Source organism: Sylvia atricapilla, chromosome 13 (genome assembly GCF_009819655.1).
Source record: "Sylvia atricapilla isolate bSylAtr1 chromosome 13, bSylAtr1.pri, whole genome shotgun sequence".
NCBI lineage: Eukaryota > Metazoa > Chordata > Aves > Passeriformes > Sylviidae > Sylvia > Sylvia atricapilla.
In genome coordinates, this window is record NC_089152.1 from 9,410,907 (window position 1) to 9,428,862 (window position 17,956).

The window sequence follows — 17,956 nt, forward strand, 5'->3', positions numbered from 1 at the left end:
AAAACCACTGCAATCCCACTGAAAAGTGAAAACCAAGCAGGAAAAAAAATCCAGAAATGCACAATGATCATGAAAGTCCCAAAGGCTGCAAAGTTCTTTAACTGTAGAATTCCTGGGCCTATACATACTACTTCCCCAACCATCTAAAACTGCCACATTGGGGTTCTACAGCTCTTTCACACAAACTTTGTATGCTCTTATTCACATATTCAAACCAATTACTCAGAATCCTTTGGTCTAAAAATAAAATTATTTTCTTTTAAATTCTGAAAGCATTACATCATATTGCTTATCTAAATTCCTTTATAAATTCAAACATTAGCCCTGTCACAATCACAACATTTATATTTAAGGCTCTTTTCAGTCATAGCTTGTTCATTTTGTTATTTCAGTGGTGTTGTCTCAGTGAAAACTGACTTCACTCACTCGGTTCTCCATGAACAAAAGCTAACTAAAGTTTGTACGATAAGAGAGAGCTGGTTTATAAATCAAACTGAAGCCCATTAGTGAGTGGATTTGAACAAATATATGAACAGCTATTGCCTTGAAGTCAATTCTTGTTTTCCAGTGAAGCCAGACTATCTCTAGGTGAAAGTTTTCAAAATAAATTACAGAGATAAGAGAAATGTGCCGTTTAAAAAGGAATCATGAGCAATTATGTATTCTCCTCTTCATAACACTGCATTAAAAAAGCCCAAAAGCTTACCCAATAACCCCACTAATGCAATATAAGCCTGCTACTTATGAAAACATAGTAGCAACAAAAGATAGCCCCATTTGATTTTGCCACGAACTGATAACCTGGCAAGAAAGGAAGGTAGTTCTAAAAGGCTACCAACAGATCAGTCAGTGGGTTACATTTCTAGATGTGCCTTAAAAAAGGTCTTTTTAAAAAGCAGCACAAAAACATTTTTCATTGAAACTGCCAGAAATCCCTGAAAACACACATGCACATATACACTGCCTCTGGTCTTCCATCAAGGACTTCTAACATAAGCTGACATGAACTTGGCATCCAAGGAGATTTGACATCAGTTCCTCTCAGTTTTACCTGAACTCTCTGGTTATCAGACCATACCTTGGCAGGAGGGGGTGTGTTAATGCCACATCTGTTTCTAACTGACATCTAGTACCAATCTGATAGATTTCATTAAAATCTCCAACAAATATACATGAAGCTTTTAAAATATCACTTTCAGAAAAGTTAAAGACCTCCCAAGTCCATTACCCTGCCATTTAGCACTTCCAGATTTATAATAAGCAATATACACTAATGTTTATATTCTCATGATATAACCCACTAAAAATCTTAAAATAATGCTGAAATAACAAATATACAGAAACCAGTTCCATTGTCTTTATTTTTGTTTAATAGGGCACACACCTCTAGAAGTCTTCAAAGGACAGTGTTCAGAGAATGGTTTAAGTATTCTGTGATAATGTAAGAGATCTATTAATTTTGTGATGCTTCACTCAGCCCACAATCTCACAGCACTTTACAAAAGCACTATCTAATTACACATGGGAGATAGGGATTAACAAATCCCCCCCCTACCCCGAAGTCCTGCAGTACTAAAGCATGCAGAGTACAGTTTACAGTTGTCTGGGTCTAAATTTGGAAAGCTTGGCATTTATCACATAACATAGGATCCAACCCTCAAAGCTCTGCATCAGCACATGAGATGGGTCATGCTGAACACATGAGGGAAACTTAAATCTCAGTAAGAGTCCAGACCCAAAAAGGATCTCAGCAGTGAGACACTGAGAGCCAGAGAAGTCACCCAGACCCAAACAGCAAAGGGGCACCCAGCCAAAGTGCTCTGTCCATCCAGAGCCACCATCTATGAAAGTCCTGCGCATTTATCTGAAAACACACAGAGGACGTCACAAACCTTCTCCTTTTTCAGGCCACAGATAAAATGTAGTCATAATAGCTGGCCAATTTTTAAGCCATCCATTTTATGGCTGGCAAACTCTTACCTCAATTCAGCCTCAATAGTGATTTCTGCTCAAATGTGAGCAACAGAGTGTCCTCAAATGACCTTATCTACAAAAGGAAGATTTCTAAGCAGAGGAGTTCTGCTACTTGTGCCAAGTGGATCATCCCTTTTTCTTTTGAAGGTGAATGTTGCACATGTCAGTAAGTTTCTGAGTTAATTAATGATAGAAAAATATAAGTATTTCCCATTTAAAAAAATACAAGTGTTAACAACTATAAAGTTATATTAAAGCATTAAGAGTAGCAAAAATTGTTTATTTTTGTATGATTCTCTGCTTGGCAGAAATATGGAATACCAAAATCCGTCCTATAACTAGTCAGAATTTTAAAGAGTAACTCACTGGAAGTATATCTACGATAAACAAAAGTCTTTTGTTTCCATGCTTATGCACTTGTGTGTTTTATCTTAGTTATGACTTTAGGCCAAAATACTGGCAGGTAAAGTAGAGGGAGCAACTCAGGCCCAGGACACTCCTGTGTGGTAATTCTAAACGAATGCCTAATGCTGTCTGCCTGCAGTGTTATCAAGGACCTCTTCCATCACAAAAAATCTCTTCAAAATTTGTCTCCAAAGAAAGAAAAAAAAGACTTTTTCTAGAAGAAAAAGCTATTGCCCATGCTCCAGAAAGTTCAACTCAGCAAAAATATTTGAACCGTTTTAATCACTCTTCACAAAAAGTCAGATTCAGATGACACACAGCTAAGCTTTAATGTCTCATGGCTATGAGCTGTCACCCTCCTGCCTGAAACCTGGTGCTTAACTGCACCCCAGAAAGACAAACAACAAGCCTAGAGACCCTCTGGATAAAACTCTGGGCCTAAGGGAAACATGAAATTCAAACATACAGTACATGGGGGCAGAAGATTTAACGTAAGCAGCTTATACCTGATACAAACCTTTCATGGCACCAAGCAGATCCTTCAAAAAGTGTAATGTGCAAAACAGAGTCTAACTGAACTGGAAATCAGCAGTGCCCCACTCCTCAGCATCCAGTCTCAGAGGCAGAATTGAGTCAACTCCACCCTCTGCTTTCCTACATTCCTAAGGGCACAATCCTGTAGTCACTGCACATATCAAAGTTTCAGTGCAGCAGCCTTCAAATTGTGAGCTATAAAACACCACACCTTTCTTCTGTAAAGAAAAAATGTTTCATGATTTAAATGACATTTGTTGAATACAGCAGAAGAATTTCCAGTGTGATATCCCAATGCTTTTGCTTTCAGTAGATTGGGACCAAATCCTTACACAGAAAATGTAAGGCCAGACCAAACAACAGAGACGGACAAAAGCAGGGAGTGGGCGGATCTGCATAACATCATGCTTAATGAAAACTGGAATTAAAATTTAATAATTTATATATATTCTCAGTACCTTCTCCTTTTTATTGCTCACACATTTTGTGTCCTGTGTGTAACCTTTAAAGAGTAAAATAAGTGTTTTCTTGATCCACAATGATCTTTCACCATGGTCATCAAAAATTTACCAATCACGAGGTTCAGAAGTTGAGTTTCATTAACATTTCCTATTCCATACAGGGAATAAGAGAAAGTAATTGATACCTTCACTTGTCACACAAAAAATTGAATGGCTTCAAGCAATTTTCATTTAAGAAATTATATCCTCTGGACAATACTTAAAACAGCAGGAATCATCCTAGTGTAAGCATATAAACCTATAAAGTTACAGAGCTATTGCCAAACCAACTCAAACACTATATGGATTCATTTGCATTCCAGCTCACTGGCAAAAAAAGGCTGGAAATTTTCTTGATCTATGCATGTCACCCATGAAATGCTGGGTTAATGGAAGGAATTTTATTTCAAACAAATAGGTTAATAACTGTAAGAATTGCTAAGAAAAAATGATTGTAACAAGAAAAAAAATAAAAAGAAAGAAAGTCAAACGAGCAATGCACAAACACTGCAGCAAGTAATACAGGTTAGGTATGTCCCTGTATCTACTATAATTTCATATATTACTTTAATAAGCATTTATTAAAGTACACAAATTAACATGCAAAAACTAGTTAATCATTGGAGATATCATTTCTGACTGCTATGTTAAACAACTCCAATATGTGTGCATGACCAGCATAGCACATATTTCCTCATAACTGGTACTCCAAAAAATGCAGTTCAGGAATGGAGCTCCTGAGCTCCAAACACAGACTTGTCACATTTCTGTAAATAATGGTGTATCCTAATGAAGGACATTAGTTTGTTGCCCCTCCAATACTGCTGTTGGGCTGTGACTCCAGGACTTTACTCAAACTGTGGCCAGAACCAGTCTCTCTAATTTCCATACTGAGATAACTGAAGGCCAATACAGCTACTGGTGTGCCTACAGTCTCTTGAAATACTTTTATTGTTATGGAATTGCTTCCCCCTTCCCAGCCTCAGACATTAACAGGCAGAAGTCATGTCATCAATATCTTTCCTCAGCCACTAGGAAAAAATCAGCCTATTAAAAAAGAAACTGTTCATTCCCCATTTAGGCTGAGAAACCTGCTCCATTATTTTCTGAATGGTTTTTTCTGTACTAGACCTCAGAAGTAGCAGTAAGTTAAAACTGATTTCTACATTATCTTGTTTCCAATTATTAGCTCCAAAAAGAAATATTTGCTTGTGGCCCCCATGTGTATCACCATGCACTTCATCTTACTACTCCCATCTTCCAGGTCATGCAGCTATTATTGTATTATTCTCATACTCATCTCTGTTGACAGTTCCTCCCAGTTTTATCTTATCTTCACTTATATGAAGTGTAATGAGCCCAATCTTATTTTTTTCCCCCCACACGTTACTGAAACTCTAGTCCCAGGGAACTGTGTGGGTAACCTTTTCTAGGCTAATACTCCTCTTTTGGCACCATCAGTTATTCCACTCCTTGTTCACATCCCCCTTCACACAGGACACCACATCTCCTCCAAGGCAATTTTTCACAATGGCATTTTATCAAATAGCTTTAGCAAAGGCTAGACAAATGAGGCCTCTCTATTCGTCTCATTTAAGGAAAACAAAAACAAAGCAAAGATAAAACCAAAGCAAAACAAACAAAGGAAAAAAACCCAAATAAACAAACCTGATCAAAGGTATAAAATTAGTTAGGGTAGGTTTGATCTTCCAGATAAATCCCTTTTCTTTCGTTTTCATTTACTTTTCTGTTAATTATTTTTTTCTCGCAATGCATTCCAAAGCTTTATACACTTAAGACCAGACACACACCATCACAATTTCCTGTCCCTGTCTTCTGTGTATTTCAGTACTGCATTAGTTATTCCATTGGGATCATCCTTATTTTGTAGATAGCAGAAGGGATTTCACTGGCTATCCCCAAGCTCACTAAGACACACTGAGTTTGGCTGAGCACAAGAAGGAGTCATAAGATTTGCAAGGTAATCACTTATTTTTTTTCTGTTCTCTTATTTATAACAATGAAATATTTCTATACTGTTGGTGCTATCAAGGAATGAACCGGTTATACTGTTCTTGCTCTGTATGATTCTAGCCTCTTGAGCTTCAGTTGCACCACTGGCACAAACACCTGCACCACACACAACTTTATAGTAAGATTTTGTTGTCTTTCCCACCAGCTAAACAACAATCAGTGACACTACCCTGCAGACAAATCAGCTTTCTCCTTGTCAGCTGCAGTCAGTTCAGAACTGGCCTTTCCATCTCCGAATCCAAACTGCTACCAAAATGCAGCTGCAAAAGTCATCTCTTCTCCCTCTCTAGGTCCATCTTCTGGATTCTGCTGGCCTCCTGCCAAGCCCTATTCAAGTTGCTTGTCTTCACCTACAAGATTGTGCATAGCAATAAATAATACAGAAATGACCACAATGTGCTGAAGAATTACCAAGTCCTTCCTAGAAAACTGAAGGAATAAGACCTTTGATTACGGCCCTCTCCATCAATTACAGCCCAGTCAAAATCCACACCCTACGTCCTCCTCCACTGCACACTCCCTTGCCCACACTGTCACTCCCCATCAGAAGTGCAGTTTCTCAGACCCCCCCTGCTCCAGCATCCCACAGGAAAGAGGCAGATCAGGGAGAGAAGCCCACAGGGTCACAAAACAGAAAGGGAACATGTGCAGAACAGCACAGCCTCACACAGAGATGTTTCAGCAAGCTCTGTCCTGGCTGCAGCCTCCCACCTTGGCCTGTCCCCAGCCAACTGAACTGGTTTTCTCACTGCAGGACACAGCCTCGATCCTTCTATGGGCTGGCCTGCACTGAAAAACCTGCAAGGTTTAACCTTATTTTGGGACATGCAAAGGCAACCCAAAAGCAGAGGGACTTGCAAGCTCTCTATGCAACTGGTGCAGTTATGGGGCTGCAAACAGGACTCACCTTCAGCTCATTTTCAGACCTTTTCACCAGGGCTGCTCGAAGCAGGTGGCTCTGTCCTGATCCCTGCCTGCAACTCTGTTGGGCCTGTCTAGCATTCAATTACAGTTTGGATATTAGATGACCAAAGATTAACTAAACACTAAATAGAAAAAAAACCCCAGGCCTTCTGAGACATAAATCTTGCAAATATGATTCCATAGAGCACAAGTCCAGATTCCTGAATAGTTTATTATTCTGTAAAATCTTCACTGTAAAAGACTGCATATACTTGAAATTTGCAAAGGTAGCAGCTTAAGTTATTTCTAGTCAGCTCATAAAAATCTGTCTTTAGCACTTTTTTCCTAAGAAGAAAGAAAGAAACCCAGACATACTCTAAGCTTAGCGAAAAGATAAGACTCTGGATATAATACCAATATGACTTCACCTTTTATTTTTTAAGCGTTTGAAACAATACTGGATGAAAGTTTATATGTAAGCATAAGGGATCTGCCAAAATGAAAGTGAAAACCCAGCAAATTATATTTCAGACACCTTGACATACTACGCACTATACATGCTGTCAGCTTCACTGTCCTTTCCTTTGCTGTAGGCCGAGTGCTTGAATACCAATCTTATTAAACTACAACTCTGAATTTATCCACTATATATAACATTCCAGATGTCGTACCAGCTGGGAACAGGCCCTTAGGCCATCTTTGGTTGATCTCTTAGTCGCTTTCCAGCTTTTGCCAGGCATTCATCCAAAAATATGAAGGAAAGTGCTAAAAACAGATGTCAGAGTTAATGTTTTTTTCTTTTTTTTCTTCATGGTAGGAAATACAGAAAACTTGCACCCTACACCTATTCTGTGAAATATGAATGTTGTCAAAAAAAAAGAAAGTTAATTTAAAATTAAATCACAATGTAGCAGAGTTAATTTTTACACTATTTTTTTGACAACAGGCCAGCCTCCATCAGTCTGTTCTTTGAAAATATTATGTGGTCATTTGGATTTTTTCATCAAGTTGGAAAATCTTCTGATGTCGTCAATCTACAAAAATGGTTTCAAGTCCTTCATTTAAGAAAAATAATGGTTAAAATGTAAACTAGATTGATTGCAATTCATGGTAAGCTTTATGACAAGGCTGGAGTAATGGGAGTTATTAAATCAGTACACATCTGAGCAATGAAAGGGGAAGACCTGCTGGCCCCATCATATTGCAGCAAAGTACTTCAACTTCCACTCACTGCAATATGAGCAGGAGATGTTCAGATCTTCCCAAGAGGTGCTGTCTCTCTTTGGGGTGCTTACAGGAGTTTAAGCATGGAATTTCAAAGGCCAGGGCTGTAAACGAGGCCCTGATCCAGCCCACACTTTGGAACATGTGCCCCTTTCCTTACGGGGTAGTTCTGACGTACACGGGAGTCCTCACAAGAATTAAGTTATGCATCTGCCTAAGTGCCTGGGCTGCAGACTCCAAGGTCTGTGCGAGAGGTAATCTGTTTTATCTGCTCTAGACAGGGTTCCAAATCTTCCATCCACACACACCAGAATATTAACAAACATATGCAGAACCAATTCTCAAAGTCCTCGTGGTGCTTCCCCCAGAGCCTCCCCTCAGTATGCAGGACCAAAGTACAGGAGAGATCTCCATTATGATTACACCTTACAAGGATGATAATCTCTTTTGACACTCAAAAGACATCCCTTTTAAAATTAATTTTGGGGCAATAGCCTTTATTTAAAGGAAGTCACTTAACTGTGTTGAAAAAGGACTATTTCTAAGAAATATTTTCACCCTCCTTTTCTTTCCCTCACATTCATTAGAATGCAGAGCTGAAAGTATGAGAAAAACAGACTATCCTATAGCCTCAATATTGAAGAAGCAGGAGAAAAATGAACATTAACTGGCAAGTTCACTGTAAAGTATAAAAATACCTGCAAAAAAAAAATCTTTTTCAAATGGAACAAAAAGGGCAGGACAAGTTTAAAACTTAGCCCTAGTATCTAGTATTTTAATAAGACTTAGGATATAATTGTAATTCATACATTAGACTGCAATATTGCCCTGAATAGTTACCACTGGAGCCAGCACTCAAAGGTGGTAAAATTTCATGGTTTATAGTCTGATATCTGAACATATTTTATGTCACTTATTAATAATATAAAAAAACATTAAAGTCAATGCAATACATTTCTTTTAAGTAAAACTGATGCATTCCAAGTCTTTTTTTTTATAAACAGTAAAAAAAGGTATTTTGCCATATGCTGTGTTGATGTTATGAGACATTTTGTGAGCTGCCTGAAAGACCACAGCTTGTTTCTTCAGATTCATACTTTACACAACCATATTACTTAGACAAAGGAAGATCACTGACCTATATGCTACACATATCAGCTTTTTTTTTTTTTTTTTTTTTTTTTTTTTTTTTTTTTTTTTTGTGATTTGAGTAAAATATAATTACTGAAACAGATCAAATATTTTGAACACAGGATTCATTTCAGCATTCATAGTGTGTAAATAGGTTTGCTTGTATAAATCACAGGAAATTCGGTGATCTTCACCAAATCCAGAAGCTGGATAAAATAAATAAAGTTCACTGCACAAGTCTTTGCACATCCTTTGGACACCAGATTTGAAAGAAACAAACAAAGACCACTGAACTTGTCTGTTTGCAGAGAACTGAGGCTGCAGTGATGCTGGTGCTCTGCAGTATCTATCCCATTTTTCAGTAGTTCCCTGATCAAACAGTTAATAGTATCTCTTTGGGGGTACCTGAATGCAATCTGCCTGAAATCAACAGCAAATCTCTTTTCTGGAGTAAAAAGAATGAAGGGCTGATCTAAAGTCTATTGAAATTACTATGATTTTTGGACCAAAGCCTAAATAATCAGGTAAAGGAGAACATATCTTGTATTTACAATTGCAACCATCTCCCAAGAGCCATTTAAAAAACTACAAAAACATCCCACATCATACAGCAGCCTATTACTACTAATTTTTCTCACCCATGTGCAAATACTCTAGTCTGCTTCATGAACCTGTAAATCAGTTAAAGGTTTGGTGCCATTTTAAAAACCCTTTTTCTCTTAGGCAATGTAAAAATGTTAAATGAATAAAGGCTTGTACCATCAAAGCACAAAAACATCTTATACCATTATAACACAAACAAAAAAAAAAAATTACTACCAATGAGATAATTTTATAAAGCTAGATTACATAGGCTCAAGTGGAAAGAGGTCAGGTTTTATAATCTTAAGAGTATTTAAAAAAAGTCCAGATTGTTTCCACTTCTCAGAGGTCTGCCTTTCCTTCCAAACCAAGAATCAGTGTAACAGTTGCCTGTCTGTGGGAAAGTGGGGGGAAAAACAGAGAATAAAAAGGAATGTTTGATTTGCCAATCATTCTACAAAATGTGGGACCTACAATTTGTGTCAAAGACATTACAGTACTTAAGGCTAATCTTCAAATACAGCATTACTCTTTACCATTCATCCTTCATGAAAAAATCAGCAATACAATTTTATCTTCTCGTTTGTGCAAAATTTAACAGGAGCTTAAACAGCTCAAGAAGTTCAACAAATTAAGCTGAATTATCAAAAAATGAAATACAATCTGCTCTTTCCCTGATTAAGACCAGAGGAAAAAGACATAGTTTCAAAATGTTTGTGCTGTATTAGCAAAGTGATTAATGCACCATTAGGATTTATCAGCCTAAAACATCCTCTCATCCATGTATATCTGAAGAATGACTTTCCAGTTCCAAGCACTGCATTTCCCACAGTACTTGAAATATATCTTTTTGATTTAGAAGCACTTCTCTACTGTATCTCAATGAACTCTTATTGATAGATGATAGCAGCTCTACATCAGAGCTGTGTAAGCATGGGATTATTTCTGTTACCTCCAGACCTTTCAGTCTTAATTTAGAAGGCTGAACCTAGGCCTTTATCAATGTCAAAATTCTTGGATAAGAACATGTGCCAGCTTCTGGAGGATCACCAGGGGCATGAAGAGGTCAGTGGGAAATTCACTTTGCATTGTATCAATCTCTCATGATTTAATCTTTGGGCTCCTCTAAAGAATGTCAAATGAGCACATAGTCTGTATAATGTTAATTCAACAGGTGCCCTGTAGTCCAGTGCAGCAGAATTGAGTTAAAGACTATACAGTAGAATATTTGCCCAAGTACACATCCTTCTGTCTGCTCCTTGGACATGAAAGGCAAAAAAAAAAAAAAAAAAAAAAAAAAAAAAAAAACAACCCCAACAACAACAAAAAAACCCAAAACCACCACCACAAAAACAAACAACAACAACAACAAAACCTTTTAATCTATTGCTAGAAACTGAAAAAAATATTTGGGAAAACTCAGAATTGTAAACATTAGAACATGAAACACTGAATGTGAGTTCATAAATTTCAGTCTTTTGTGACAAATGTGCATGGTAGAGATGCCAGAAAAGCAAGGTATTTAGTATTAAAGTGAGTTTTTCCATATAGCTCAACTTCAAACTGAATAAACATCAATTTGTGGCCCCTAAAGTATGTCTAAGAAAAAAGGAAGGAAATCAGTACCCCTGCATAGCCTTTTATCCTCTACCAGAACAGCCTCAAGATCTGTCCAGCACCCAGGGAAGCAAGAATAAGAGTAACAATGAAAAGTTTTGGTCTGTTCTCCCTTCTTCCTTGAGAAATCATTCTGGGGGTTGACCTTGCAAATGAGGGGTCACTTCTGCTACCTGGGAATCCTCTGCCAGCTGCTGAGGTCAGTATCATCACAGCCACACAAGGACTACGGACCCAGGCCAGGCAGTTTCACCACAAGATTTGATGGAATAGGATTACAACCTCGTAGAATGTACTTGATCCAAACTGAAATGATATAAAATGTGTTTTCTGCAGAAACTGTGCTATTACAGATTCCCTGTGAAGGCTGTTATACTGCACAAGGCGAAGACCTACTGGCTTCTGTAAGTATGATTTACACACAGAGACCTTTGGCAGGGCTGGGACTGAGGCTGTAATAGAAAACAAGAAAGTCTGTAATTCTCAGTGCACAAAGAAACATGGGCTGCAAACAGCAGTTCCTCTATTTTCTCTGAACAACAAAACCCTGAACTAAAAATGGTAGTTGGTGTTTTAAAAAGCGTCAGTTCGCCATTCAGTTTGCCAATAAACAAAAGCATTTAAAAACAGTTTTCAGTTCACTAAGCAACCTATCACACAAAACTAGTGATATAATTACTCATGCATATGCTGCTCCCACACTTCCAGCCAGCAATTAGCCTAAACAAAAGTATTGTTTGAATAGGATCATGCCTAACTTATGCAGTACCAGTCTCTCTAAGAGTAGTTTTGCCTGAAATTGTAAGTGGTTTTCATTTTCTCTTAATCCTTGCCTCCTTTCCCCTCCAAATCAGAAACACATTTCACTTGATTATGGAGCTAATTTCCTTACAAAAAGAAAAAAAGACCAACCAAAAAACACACCCTTAAAAGTAGAGACCAAAATTAAACCTGCGAATGACAAGAAAAAGGGTATATATTAAAAAAGGAATAGAATTTTTAAAAATAGGGAACATCTAACATTGCCTCCAGTTAAATTTTAAGAGAAACACCAAATGATGCTTTTTATCCTCACCCAGCCTTACAAAAACATGGCTGCAAACTCCTTAAATATGATTTAAAACTTGTTATGGACATCTTTAGGATTAGCATAGAGTACCACAAACCTGACCTAGTAATTTGCTACTTACACAAGTTATCCCAGCTGAGGGAATGGAACGACTTGCAGGATTCAAGTCAGGGAAATCAGTGTTATTCTAACATCAGCAGACTGGCTGAGTGAGGAGTGCAAGGTCAGTCCTCCACACAGCAGAAAAGGAGGATTTCTAACACAGTGCTGAAATTCCCACAGCCACGTAATAGCGGATGCAGTTCTGGTGCTCGGATAAAATTAAGTTTATTGGTTCATTCTCCAAATACACAAATGAAACCACCAAGTGTTCTGCAGTGGAATGTTTCCATTATAGAAGAATGCCTGAAATAGTTTGTGTGGCCACTTGAAAACAGCTTGTTTGTTCAAAAAAAATCTCTAAATAAAGAGCTAGACGTTGAGAATCAAGACATTAAGTCTTTTTAATAGTTCTGAATGCTTTTTCAGGGTATCAACAAAAATGGCTTGTCAGAGAATGACACAAGTTCCAGGCTCCTAAATCGAGAGCACTGCAGATTTATGTGCATGGGTAGCAAGTGAGCCACCAACTACAAATCTTCCTCCCTTCTCAGGATTAGAGCTTGTCCTCACTGATGTGTTAATTTGCAGTAATGTCCCTTACATGACTCATCTCCAAGCCTGAAAACTCGTGGCTCCATTTCTCTTGGTGATTTAGATGCAAACTACCCAGCAAAGGAATAAAAAGGCTCAGACTGGGAGCAGAAGCCAGCAAGCAGCTGATACTGAAACCAGGCTGTGACCCAGGGACCATTCCAGAGGCAGAGCACAGAGGATGGCAATCAGCAGCAGGTGGAATGGGGAAAGAGATGGAGGAAATTGTGGAAAAATAAGACAACTTCTGCCCACACAAGAGTTTCCTTGGTGTAATATGAAAAACTTATAGAACAAACACAAACAGGTATTGCTGCCAGGCTACAAAAAAAAAAAAAAAAAAAAAAAAAGTGGAGTAATAGGTTCCATCAGTTTATTTCAATACTAATTTTTGAAGAAATTGAGATGCTGGGTTTCACTGCCTTTTTTTTAATGAATACTTCAAGTTCCATGCTCATTTTCCCCCTGAAAAATCAGAAGCCAAGACAGGCTATTTCTATTTCTGGAAGACAAGGCTTAAATGAAATAAATATTATTTTATTTATAATAAGTACTTTAAAATATTTATTTTCCCGATTTTGGCATTCACTTCATAACAAGGCATTTTTCTAGCAAACCCAAAGAAAGAATAGTTATTAAACAAACTGTAGCAGCTGCAGCCTGGGTATTACAACTTGCACATCTAGTTGAAAAGAGACTGACCAGTTTCTACCTTACCTTGCATAGCTAAGCACTCACATGTCTGATAGGGCAGATTTTCATTAATATTTGTTTAGAAACATTAGATTTCTTTGCCAATATTGGACTACTTAGAGCCATATATGTAATGGCTCCAGAATCAGGCTATCCTTGTTCTGAGTTTAAAGTGGTAGACATCATAAAATTTAGAATAAGCAAGGTCAGCTAGAAAGCTAACTGGTCAAGCAAACATTTTCTCACTTGAAAGATAAGCTTATTTTCTTTTTGCTTTCCTTTTTTTACCCACACCCCCAAGAGAACTCTCAGCCAGGCAGCCAATCAAAGTGGAAATGTACTTCAAACACATTCAGCCCAACCAAGTTTTCACCGCTGTTCTTCTTGGTGGTCCGTCATATGGAATGGTTTTAATACTTGGAAGCAATACCTTAAGTGTCAGAAAACAAGAACATTTTATTTCTGCAAGAAGGCTTTCCAGTACTACTAGTATTTTGGAAAAGAAAAAAATTCCTTGTAGTAGATTAAAAGGTGAAAAGCCAAAAGAAATCAGAAAGAATACTAGGAAACGATGCCTTATGGCAAGGTTCAACACGTATCTCAAAGTTGGAAAAAGGGCTATTACTTGTATATTTATTTCATAACTTCATTTATTTTCATCTATTTATTCAGTTATTTAATTATATTCATGAATGGTAGATTGGGCCATTTTTTTTTTAAATCTCAAATTTCTAACAGCAGTTGAAGTCTTTGGCGATGCATCAAAATCTATTTGGTACCAAGTTAGGTTTAAATTGCATTGACTCAGTAGAATTTCAGAAATGCAGGATGCAACACACTCATACAAGACATCCCTTGGTGAACAATACAGGAGCCTTTAGACAATGTTCAATTTAAATATTTCTAATTTCTGTCCTTCGGGATCCCTCAGAAGTATTTCCTTTTAATCATTGTTTTTCCTCGAAGATACAGCAGCAAATGTGTCAAAACTATAATGTCCCACTTTATGCAGATGTCATCCCAGTGAATCAGTGCCAGTATTTAATGAGATCTTTAAAGGTATTTTCCTCTATAGTGATAGAAGTGGTAAAAAAGATATTCACTGAATTTTGAAAATATCTAGCCAAAGAATTTCATCTGCATGTAATTCTTAAATACACACAAAGCAACGAAATATGCAAAGAGGTTAGTGCAGTCCCGTACAAAAATGAGAGCACAGTCCTGCCAGATTAAACCAGAACAAAATGTACTATCTTGCATGTACAACACGAATCCATGTGTAATTCTGCTGGGCTAGAGCAGAGTACAGTGTGTTCCTATTAATATTTACTCATCTTTCATTTCAAACTGTAAGCTTGTCATTTCAGATAGCAAATACTTTTGAATATTTAAGTAACAGCTAGTTCTATTTTACTGAGATTACTTACTAACAAAGGAATGAATGATTCTGATTAAACTGGCTCCCTGCTTGAAAAATATCACACACAACAGCCAAAGAAAACCCCTTTGAAACATTCCTGTGTTTGGAGGATGTAAGGAAACTAATCTTGGATCATGACGATGATGATGCTGCTATATAAAAATATTATCCATCTATCCCTGGAAATTTTACTGGCCTGGATAAAAGGAACAGTGCAAGGGGGGAAAGGGCACACTTGGGAAGATAGGGATAGATGGTTTTCCTGCAAGTGTCTCAACACTGGTGAGCCAAAAGAACAGAGGTTGTGATCCACCCTCTTCTCCACCTCCATACCACAGTCTCAGGAACCTCTCTCCCCTTTTATTTATTCTGTTCCATTCTATGGACATAAGAGGAGGAATCACATCCACAGCAGACCAGATCTAACTAAGCTCTTGCTTTACTGCAGTCAAGTGCACAAAGTTATTTCGATTTTCCAATATTCAGGTGTAACTTGGGATGTACAGGAACACCACAACTCTGTACGGATGCCCAGAGAATAATTATGGATACCAGGGAAAAGGAAGGAATATATTTCCCAAAGGCCAGCAGCCTTTCACAGTAGGACAAAATAGAAAATTATTTACTATGACTAAATTAAGGAATTAAGGTGTCTGAGATGATGGTGCTGCATTCTTCATTTATGCGGTAACCTTCCGGTACTGATTCCATTTCTTTGTTGGATAGGTTAAAAATGGGCTTTAAATTCATATATACATATATACATATATTCCTCTCCTTTTATTCACCTGTGTTTTCTTATCACATTTATCATGTATCAAATATATCCATCTCAGCTTAAAAAAAAATTCAAAATATTATCGACTGAAGGATTTTCACCCTCTGGTTTTAAGACTTCCATCCATTCATACCAGTAAGTATCAAAAGAAATAGTTGGATGAAACACAGCAAATAAAAAAGATCTAGTTTTCTGACCCAGTTTGACCATGATACAATTGAGTTTTGTATTAACATTTCAGTAAAAGTATAATTGTAACTGTATTATATCACAAACCTAATATTAATTTCCTAGAAAATCAAGGAAAAATCATTCTATTCACTGAAGAAATCCTGGTTTACTTGCAGGAAAGTAAAGCTAGAGATAAGATCAGTTCCCATCTGCATTCAATGTATTCATAACTTTTAATAAATAATGCTTAGGGACTGAATTTTCTTTCAAAAGAAACTACTGCTAATACAGTTGCTTTTACTTTCAACATTTTGATGTTTCAGCACCACTTTCAGTTCCAGGAATTCAAACTTAATTTCATACTGCTAAGTGTCTGGGAATAGCAGGCTTCAAAACTAAATCACATTTATGAAAGAACAGAAGCTGGCTATATCCTAGATCCAATTCAGATCTCAATGGAATTAATGGAAAACTTTCCAGCAAATGGAATTCTTTCCATTAAATGGAATTGGGCTTGGAACTGGCTTCTGTATAGAGCTCTGCTGGTATTTGAGGGTTTTTCAAGGGGATTCATTTTGTTTGTTTTTTAATCAGCTATATTATTCACATAGTCCAAACAGTCTAGTCAAAGACTCAGACTAAGCCTCTGTTATATGTGATTTATCATCTTCTCAAAAATGTGCTCCATTAAATGGAAACTATTTTGATCAAAGTGTATAACCTTTATAGTGTTTTTCAACTACTGTCATTAAATGCAGCCTGAGTTGCAGCTGCATTTTACTGTCCTATAAGTTATTGCTTTCCCAGGTGTTTGGTCCAAGGAAGGTCTTATCCAAGAACCTTTTCTGTTGATAATCAAGACCCTCTAGGGAAGCAAAAGTATGAATTATTGTAAACATTTAAACTAAATTCCAATAATTCACAGTGGCTCAGCATGCTTTCTATTGCAGCTCTTCTGCTCCTTTTTGTCTATCTAAAAACACTGTCAGTTTAAAGGTTAAATAAACTCATCCCAGTTCTCTCCTTTAGGATAGTGATGAGCAAATTATTTTCTTCAAATAGCTCCTGCCAGGAGCCCATCTTTCAAAATAAACCTGCCCATCACTGACAGAACCATACCTTGGCTTTTCTCTCACTTCTACAGGGGGTGTTTCCTAACAAATTCCCTCCTTTTACATTAAGAAATGTACTGTAAGTGTCTATGAATGTAATTCAGACAGTTTTGATGTGAAATTCAACTGACTCCTGGAACACATTGTGTTATGAGTAAATTTCCACAGCACGCCACACATTTCCTAGGTTTACTTCAGATCTTTTGCCAAGATTAACAGCATTTCTTTCATGTTGCTTTCTTTACATTTATATCTATATTCCATGTTCAACATAATGTTTCTATGAGTCTGGAGAAAGCATTAAAAATGTTTAACTTAAAAAAAAAATGTTTCTTTCTAAACATTGTTCCATCCATTATTACACTTCCCATTTGTTTCCTTATAATTTGCCCAACCTTCCCTTACAAAAATTTCATGAACTAATACAATATTATGACTTTTCACAGGCTGGAAAATGCAAAATCTGCCCAACGCTGATTTTTCCATTAAATAAAACAAATTAGGTTAAGTCAAACAATTCACAGAAAGGACAATCGCTTCTAATTCTACACATTTTGCAGCTGTAACTATAAGCATCTATTAACACATCACTAAAATATTGCTGCTCTTGTTTTCATTACATCCTATTAATGTTTTCCAAAAGTGGTTTTACTTATTATTTATACAAATAAGTGATTTAATTTGGATCTTGCATAGTGTGCTATCATTCAATTGCTATAAATTTGATGTGCTTTCAAAGAAAACACACCTTCTCTACCTTAATCTGTTTCACAGTAATCTTTATCTCAGAGTTAGATGAATGAATCAATCTCTATAATTTTCACATTATATGGGACACTGACCTGGTCATCATAACGGTAAGTGAGGAACTGCTCCCCCGTGGTATCCTCAAGAAAACTCCCCTGTGGAGAAAGTGCAAACTCAGGCAAGAAGTATGCACCTTGGGACTGCTCTGCTCTTGTCTGGAAGAAATTCAGAAAGGTCATGTTACACCTACTACAAACACAAGTAATTTTTTTAAAAACCTATGCATATAATTACAAAATCTAGACATGAACTTCTGGAGAAAAAAAAAAAGCTGTTGTGTTTTAGGGCATGGTATTTCTGCATGGATAT

The 17,956-nt window shown here is 37.0% G+C and overlaps 1 protein-coding gene across 1 annotated transcript in view; it reads right to left on the reverse strand.

Moving 5' to 3' along the window:
• ADAMTSL3 (ADAMTS like 3) overlaps positions 1-17,956 on the reverse strand; it is a 165,024-nt gene that overhangs the window by 119,854 nt on the left and 27,214 nt on the right. Inside the window, exon 2 of the mRNA XM_066328347.1 lies at positions 17,683-17,802. Coding sequence (XP_066184444.1) covers positions 17,683-17,802 — 120 coding nt within the window. The remainder of the gene's footprint in view (positions 1-17,682; positions 17,803-17,956) is intronic.